The sequence below is a fragment of the Orycteropus afer genome, unplaced genomic scaffold (genome assembly GCF_000298275.1).
Source record: "Orycteropus afer afer isolate SDZICR_OR568_19922 unplaced genomic scaffold, OryAfe1.0 scaffold00246, whole genome shotgun sequence".
Taxonomy (NCBI): Eukaryota; Metazoa; Chordata; class Mammalia; order Tubulidentata; family Orycteropodidae; genus Orycteropus; species Orycteropus afer.
In genome coordinates, this window is record NW_006921833.1 from 134,892 (window position 1) to 143,792 (window position 8,901).

The 8,901-nt window shown below is 36.0% G+C and overlaps 1 protein-coding gene across 1 annotated transcript in view; it reads right to left on the reverse strand.

Annotated features, from left to right (window-relative positions):
- Positions 1–8,901, reverse strand: part of GABRG1 (gamma-aminobutyric acid type A receptor subunit gamma1) — a 155,642-nt gene that overhangs the window by 98,165 nt on the left and 48,576 nt on the right. Inside the window, exon 2 of the mRNA XM_007949425.2 lies at positions 3,269–3,417. Within this exon, the coding sequence (XP_007947616.1) occupies positions 3,269–3,417 (149 nt within the window). The remainder of the gene's footprint in view (positions 1–3,268; positions 3,418–8,901) is intronic.

Here is an 8,901-nt window from a genome sequence, read left to right on the forward strand (position 1 = left end):
CACAATTCACCATAGCAAAGAGATGGAAACAACCTAAATACCCATCAATGGATGAGTGTATAACCAAATTATGGTATACACAATGGAATACTATGCCACATTAAAGAACAATGAGGGATATGCGAATTATCTACCAATATGGATGAACCTGGAAGACATTATACTGAGTGAAATAAGTCAATTGCAGAAGGAGAAGTATTGTATGAGCCCATTACTGTAAAAAGACAGAGAAGGGTTTGCTTGGGAAAGGGAATTCACCTAGTAGGTTACCAGGATGGGGAGGGAAGGGGAAGGATTAATTTAGGGCTAGTTGGGGCTTACATGCTGACATGGGTAGGGGAGTGATATACGGGAAGGATGTATGACTACCATAATATTGGGAAATGAGAGGACACTGAACTGTGCACATAAGAGATAGATGACAGATGCTAATAGCAACCAATGTGTCCACAATATCACATTGCCATTAACACCAAACACTAGGCTATACAGATAAATACATAAACACCTGAGATGATCAGACAGGGGTCAGTGAGCAGAGGTCTACTCTAGACCAAGGATAGATTCAGCCAAGGCTAATCTTGCACAGACACCAGTGATACAAAATACCTGCAGTCCTTAGAGAAACAATAGAAAACAGATACAGAGTCATCCCTGACAGACATTTTGACACTATGGGAGAGAGATCCAATAGAACTACTACCTCAGGACCATAGTATTGGGGGACACTAGACTCAATTGGCACAACAAAATACATAAAAGCATTGCTCCACATCCTACATTGGTGAGTAGCAACTGGGATCTTAAAAGCTTTCAAGCAACCATCTAAGATGCAGCTAATGGTCTCCTAACATTGGAAGTGAAGAAGAACGCAGAAGAAAGAAAATAATAAAAGGGCATTTATAAGCAACCAGCCCTAGGACATGATGGCCCTCAAGACCAGAAGAAATAGATGGTGTCTGGCTACCAGTGCTAACTACTCAGGAAAGGATTAAATCTGGAGATCCTAGATAGAGTGGGAGGGAAAATGTGGAAGAAAATCCAAAAACTCAATAATGACCAGAATTACTGGTCAGATGAAATCTGGTGAGACTCCCCATACTATGGCCCTCAAATACATTCTGCACCTGGAATAAAATTCACCCCCAGGGGCAGGCTCTCAGCCCAGTAGTTAACAAGATATGCATGCAGACCACTCAACCCAGGATGACGTACCCACATACTCTATGTTAATACATCCCCTAAAGCAATAGACCATGGGACACCAGAGGACCAACATTCAAACTGAGGAACTGCACGACAAACAGGAGTGCATAATTATGAGGGGCACAGGGGGAGGGGTGCAGGGTAGGGAGGGGAGGAGACTGGGTTAGTGTTGGACATGGTGAATGGGGAATGAAACTAAATGTACATGTTACATTGAATGTAAAACAAGCTCTTAAAATGAAAATAAAAAAACCATGGATCAAGTTTGGTTGATGTCCTTGTTGTTAGATGCCATCAGGTCAGCTCTGACTCATAGTGACCCTATGTACAACACAACAAAATACTGTCCAGTCTTGCACGATCCTTACAATCCTTGCTGTGCTTGATCCCATCATTGCAGTCAGTGTGCCAGTCCACCTTGTTGAGGTCTTCCCCTTTTTTGCTGACCCTCTATGGATCAAATTTGGTAACAATCAAAGTGTGTGTTTCTATTAAATTAAGTTGATAATTATAGCACATTATTCCAACAGTTGAATGTGAAAACCTTATCTAATCATCTTAAGTGAAACATTAGGTTATGTTAAAGCAAAAAAAAAAAAAACTCACTGACATCAATTTGATTATGACTCAGAGCAACCCCCACTGAGTTTCCAAGGCTGTAAATCTTTATAGAAGCAGATGGCCTCACCTTTTTTCCATGGACCAACTGCTGGGTTTGAACCACCCATCTTTTGGTTAACAGCCAAATGCCTTAACCAGTACACCACTATAATTCTTTATTAGGTTACGTTAGGTCAGCTTACTTCATAGTTTAATTATGCCTTTTTAGTGTCAATGTCTTGGTCAAGTGATCATAAGTCCTTTAGTCATATACTTACAAGCATAGGTCTATAGAAGAACATTTGCTTCTTGTGCTTTTCACATTTGTGATCAGGCCTAGAAACTGAAGTCAGCGACACGTAAAAGGAAAATTGGCATAGCGTGGGGGGTTGTACAGTTGGCAAAAAATAATATGGAAAGTTATTTGCGAAGAAATATGGTAATTAAGAGTAGGTTAACTCAAAATGTAAAAAAAAAAAAATGTCACCCATGAGTACTGCACTGTTTTAAACTTTACATGAAACTGAATGGACAACAGTTACTCTAAAACAAAGATGAAAAGTTTGAAGGGAAGTGAAACCGAGTCATGGGCAGTAAAATAACAAGAATGGAAATAATGAGAATATTGACTCAACATGAAACTGTAAGCAGTGGCACTAAATATTATGTGTAGAAAATGTTGAATGGAAGCATATTTTGCTGAGTATATTTTCACCAATGAAAAATTAGTTTTTTTAAAATATCACATCCAAAAAAACCCTACAGGGCAGTTCTACTCTGTCACATGGTCTCTACGAGTCACAGTCCACTCAACAGCATCTCATAACAACCACTTCAGGATATTGACCATTGATTTATTACAATCGCAATCAAAATCTCTACTGATTTCTTTGTATGTTTGTTTCTTTGTTTAAAGAAGAGTTATGGTGAAGAAATGACAAGTTTATTCTATTATTTAAAATTATATGAAAATGCAAAAAATCAAGAATAATAGAACATGTTGAAGAAAAATAAAGTTGGATTACCTACACTATCAAGATTTATCACTCTATAATAATTAAAACAGTGTAACATCAGCACAAGACTACAACTCTTACTTACTTTTCAAATATTAGATTTTCTATGAAGTATTTCTCAGCTCTTCAAATACTTTTATCAAAATTGTGGTTTCTCTTCTTGTAGCAGTTGTAATATAATTGCGTCAAAAATGTTCACGTGTCTTTCTACCTACATCAGACTGTGACCTCCACAGAACTAATAATTGTCAAACTCAGCTGTCTCCAACATATATCAGATATTCTAGGTATATCATACGAATTATTATTACAATATCAGTGAAGCTGGAAAAATGTTGAAATATTTTAATATGATGTCATTACTAGTTAATCCATGAAAGTCCAATTTGTATGTTTAGAACTATTTCACAGTTCACCAAACTACCAGATGGATAACTCAGACTTACCTCCTATATCTGGACGAAGTTTATTATCATAGCCTTGAAGTAATGAGTTGAGAATTTGTGTGATGTCTCCTTCATGAATCTTTGGTGCCAAGACCCAAGTTTTGTTCATGGTTAAATCCTCATCATCTTCATCATCTGCTTTATCAACACTAAATAATTTAAAGAAAATTTGGATGACAGATAGTGCAACCAAATCATATATACAAAAATCTTAAGTCTAAGGTTATCATAATATAGTAAAATGAAAATATGCATTGAAAATATGATGTTATATCCAGTAGAATTAAAACATATTTATTGCATGAATTGTCCTAATATAATATCAACAATTAACAATTCAGTGCAAGAAATAAGTGCACTAATATTAAAATAATAAAATAAATCTGAACCACTTTAGAATGACAATTAAAGGCCACATAGTTTATACACTGAAAATGTCAAGGGAGCCCCTAGAATTGTATAGTAAATAATCTGTACAAATATATGGGATTGCCCTACACCATACAACCCAAAAGTTAAAATGAAAACTTAAAATATTGCAGGAAAAATTCTATTATCCCAGTAAAAAAACTGTATGTGTAGAAAAGAGGAATTGAGGAGAGATGAATAAAGTAAAGTTCAAAAAATATGTTACTGTGTTCCTACCACTCTTCTTCCTTCTGAGTTAGAAGAACCCATCCTATCCCAGGAACTTTTCAAAGACTGTCTTACTATGAAACCATGAGGGGGTGACTCATGCTCCTTATGATGTTTTTGTTTTTTGAATGCCTACTCTGGTAGCATAATGCCTAAGGTACTTGACTGCTAACCAGGAGGCTGGTGGTTCAAACCCACCAGCCACTCCTCGGAAGGAAGGTTGGGCAATCCTACTTCCATAGTGATAACTGCCTCGGAATCCCAAGGAGGGGTTGCTAGGAGTCAGGGCCGACTTGATGGCAAATAACAACAACAACACACCAATTTTAGGACTGGTAGAGAGAATTTAGACACCAAATAATTTGATGCCTTATTGTGTAAATTGGAAAACTGAAGACTATAGTAGTAATTTGGCTGAAACACAAACTATTTGTTAGGTTTGTTTATTACATATTATTTTTCCCATGATTACATTAAATTACACTTAACCCTGACTCTCTACTCTATGTTATGTTTCCTGCTATACCTGCATGTATGGAAAATGTAAAATTCTGCTTACATCTGAATTGTGATAGAAAAACAAAATATTTTAAAAGATGTTTTGCATTCATAAATATACTCATCAAAAGTAACAAACTACTCTTCTTTTTACTATCCATAACTAAACGCATATTCTTTGGAGTAAGATCAGCTGGAACTGACTCGATGGCAGTGTATTTTTTTTTTTTTTGTTTTTGTTTTTAAGATCAGCCTGAACTTATTGAACCATATTTTAATAAACCTCTTATACTCCACTGAAAAAGAGTACAAAATTCTATAAAATTTTACTGGTAAAATTAGGTAAATCCATAATATATTAGGTTATTTACATATATTTCAGAGTTGAAAATTCCCCACCATTTATCTTTATATATTAAATTAATCAGATGACTTTGCTTTGAAATTAAAAATCTTTATTTAACCAATGCAAACCCTCTCCTCACCACTTTATTCTTAATGAACATATATTAACATCATAAATTATTTAAAATTTCATTTAATCTTAAAAAAAAAAAAAAAAACTCTGCTGATAGAATGTATTATTATTGTAAATGTTTCTCCTCTACCTCCTGTTGGGGGATTATATTTCTTATCCCACTGATTTCTATCTTGGTCCATGTAATTACTGATCACACCTATAATGTCTCTTCCAGCCAAAAGATCATACATCCTTAACCTGTTGATTTCAGGTGTGGTCTTTTGACTTGTGTAGTTAATGGAAGATGAGTAGAAGTGGCATATGTCAGGACTGAGGAGACTTTTATGTCATTGCATGGTTCTCTATGCCACATTTGCCCTTCTGCTAGAAGATCAGGATGTTCAGATAGAAACTGTGTTATCACTTTATTTCCAGAGTGAAGGTGACATGGTTGGCCTACAATAGTTATTTAGCATGAGTGAGAAATAAATGTTTAGTGTTGTAAACCACTGAGATTTTGGGCCAAAACCAAATCAAAAAGGAGCTCTGGTGGCATAGTACCTAAGGCATTTGACTGCTAACCAGAAGGCTGGCAGTTCAAACCCATCATTCACTCCTAGGAAGGAAGATTGGGCAATCTACTTCTGTAGTGATACTTCCTCAGAAACACAAGAAGGAATTTCTAAGCCTGAGTGAGAAATAAATGTTTAGTGTTGTAATCCACTGAGATTTGGAGTTAGTTTACCACAGTGTAATCTAATACATTGTTAGTGATGCTCCCATCATAGTCATGTTTATTATCATTTAGTATTTAAGATATCAACTTAAAATATGTTAAGTTAGACATATTCAAGGTCTACTACTCCAAAATCTCATCAGTTCTAGAAAAGGTTTCTTCCATTGTGTATGGGGTTGTCACAAGTCATGAGCCACAGAGATGGAATCTAAGAACAATAAAACATTTTTGTAATTTTAAAATATTTTAGATGACTATGATTTGGTAGCATAGTGGCTAAGACACTTGACTGCTAACCAGAAGGCTGGTGGTTCAAACCCACCAGCCACTCCTCGGAAGGAAGGTTGGGCAATCCTACTTCCGTAGTGATACTGCCTCGGAAACCCAAGGAGGGGTCGCTATGAGTCGGGTTTGACTCGACGGCACATAACAACAACAACAAATGATTTTCCTAATTAGAATTCTGAAAATTTCTATACATATTTAAGCACTTGTTTTTTTAAAAAAAAAAATGTGAATAAACGTTATTTCATCCATTGTATAAATATTTTAAATTCCTGTATATATAATTTTGCTAATCATACATTATAATGACTGGTATTATTGTTATTATCAGCTATTGAGTACCTACAAAGAACCACTAAGAGCCTGTCATGTTTCAAGAACTACATTAGCTTCTTTCCTCATACAATTCAGAGCAATCCATGAGATAAATGTTAATATTTCTGTTAAAAATGACAAAAAATAAGTTTATAAAAATTTCAGGACACACAGCTATTAAATAATAGAGCCAAGATTAAACATGATTGTTTTAATTTGAAAGATTATTTTCTCTTTCCATTCAAGTTTCCATGACACTATCTTTTGTTATCTTTATTGAGCATTACAGGATTGTTGGGTTTCAAATTTTCTAATCCGTAAGATCACAGCAACATTTATACAATAAAACCTGTGAAAACTGGAGCCTCTGTAAGGCAGAAACATGCCAGAGAAAGAAAACTCACTGTTATGAAGTAGAATTCTTAATAGATAGTGATAGAATGGAAGACTCTTTAACAGCCTGCAGTTTGGAGATGACACGACCTTGCTAGCTGAAAGCAAGATGACTTGAAGCACTTACTGATGAAAATTAAAGACTACAGTCTGCAGAATGTATTATACTTCAACATAAACAAAATGAAAATACTCACAACTGGACCAATTAGCAGCTTTATGATAAATGGAGAAAAGATTGAAGTTGTCAGGGATTTTATTTTACTTGGATCCACAAACAACACTTATTGAAGCAGTAGTCAAAGAATCAGATGTCATATCACACTGGGAAAATCTACTGCAAACGGTATCTTTAAAGCGTTAAAGAGCAAAGAGGTCACTTTGAAGACTAGGGTACACCTGTTCCAAGCCATGGAATTTTCAATCACTTCATATCGAAAAATAATTTTTAAAAAACCATGGACTTCCAGAAGAATGAACAAATCTTTCCTGGAAGAGGTATAGCTGGAATTCTCTGTGGAGGCACGAATGGCCAGACTTTGTCTCACCTACTTTGGTCATGTTATTAGAAGGGACCATTCACTGGAGAGGAATATTATGCTTGATAAAGTGGAGGGTCAGCAAAAAAGGGGAAGACCCTCATCAAGATGGATTGACACAGTGGCTACAGAAATGGGCTCAAGTACAGCAAAGACTGTGAAGATAACGCACCATGGGGCAGTGTTTTGTTCTGTTGTACACAGGGTAGCTATGACTCGGTGTCAAGTTGACAGCACCTAACAACACAACAACAACAGTGAGAGAAAAGTGGTAAGCACCCTGTCAAAGGCAGAAAACTTGAGAGACCTGGAAAAACAAAGCAGTCTCACTCACAGTTTTCACTTTAGTAAGCAAATAGGAAGGAGATTTCAAATCTAAACCTCATTGCTGTGGGGTTGATTTCAACTCATAGTGACTCTATAGGATATGGTAAAGCTGCTCCTTAGGATTCCCAAGACTGTAATCATTATGGAAGCAGATTGCTACATCTTTCTCCTGTGGAGTGAATGGTGGATTTCAACCCTGACCTTTCAGATATCAGCTGAGTGCTTTAATTACTGCAACAGCAGGGTTCCTTTGAATTGGAATGTACAAGAAAGACAAACCAAACACACTGCCACTGAGTTGATTCCAATTCATAGCAACACTATTGGACAAAATAGAACTGCCCGATAGGGTTTCCAAGGCTGTAAATGTTACAGAAGCAGACAGCCTGAGATCACCTAGTGGGTTTGAACTGCTGACCTTTTGGTTAGCAACCAAGAGCTTTAAGCACTGTGCCTACCATTACAGGTGAATGTTTAGTCTGTGCCCTTGCATCCTGAGAAGGTAGAATAATAATGTAAAAAGAATCACGCATTCTCTAATTGTTATATATTGAATTGTGTCCTCCAAAAATATGTGATTTGAATCATAAAACCTATTCCATTTGGATGTAACCCCATTTAATAATAGAATTTTCTTTGTCCTATTAATGAGCCATATGACTGTAGGATGTGTCTGAAACCTAATGCCTTTTGAGATGCAACCATTTAATAATAGAATTTTCTTTGTCCTATTAATGAGCCATATGACTGTAGGATGTGTCTGAAACCTAACGCCTTTTGAGATGCAAAAAAAAAAAAAAAAAGATTAGGCACAGAGAAATAAACTAGAGTGAAGAACAGATAGATGTCATGTGGAGATCCCCATGGAACATAAAGAAGAAAACTAGAGAAGTTGAGACAAGTACGTTCCCCTAGAGTGGACTGAAAGAGTCTTTCTCTAAAGCTAGTGCCCTGAATTTGGACTTACAGCCTTCTAAACAATAAATAAGGAGCTCTGGTGGCGTAGTGAGTAAGGGATTTGGCTGCTAACCAGAAGGTCAGCAGTTCAAATCCACCAGCTATTCTGTGGGTGGAAGATAGGGAAATCCACTTCCATAAACATTGACAGCCTTGGGAACCTAATGGGAGTCACTGTGAGTTGGAATCAACACAATTGTGGTGAATTTTTTAAACGATAATAAAATAAATTTCTGTTTTTTAAAACCACTCACTTGTATTTCTGTTACAGCAGCACTAGCAAACTAAGACATGGATGAAAAAAATTTTAATGTGTGTGTTCAATTCCTAGACTCAATGTTTTAAATCATTTATGCAGGAAACACTTTGCATTAAGAATAAGCAAAGTGCTAGAAATAAAAAGCCAAATAAAACTTTGCTCCTGATCTAGATGATCATATTTTCCAATCAAAGAGAAAAACATTCAAACAAATGATGCAGAAAGCAT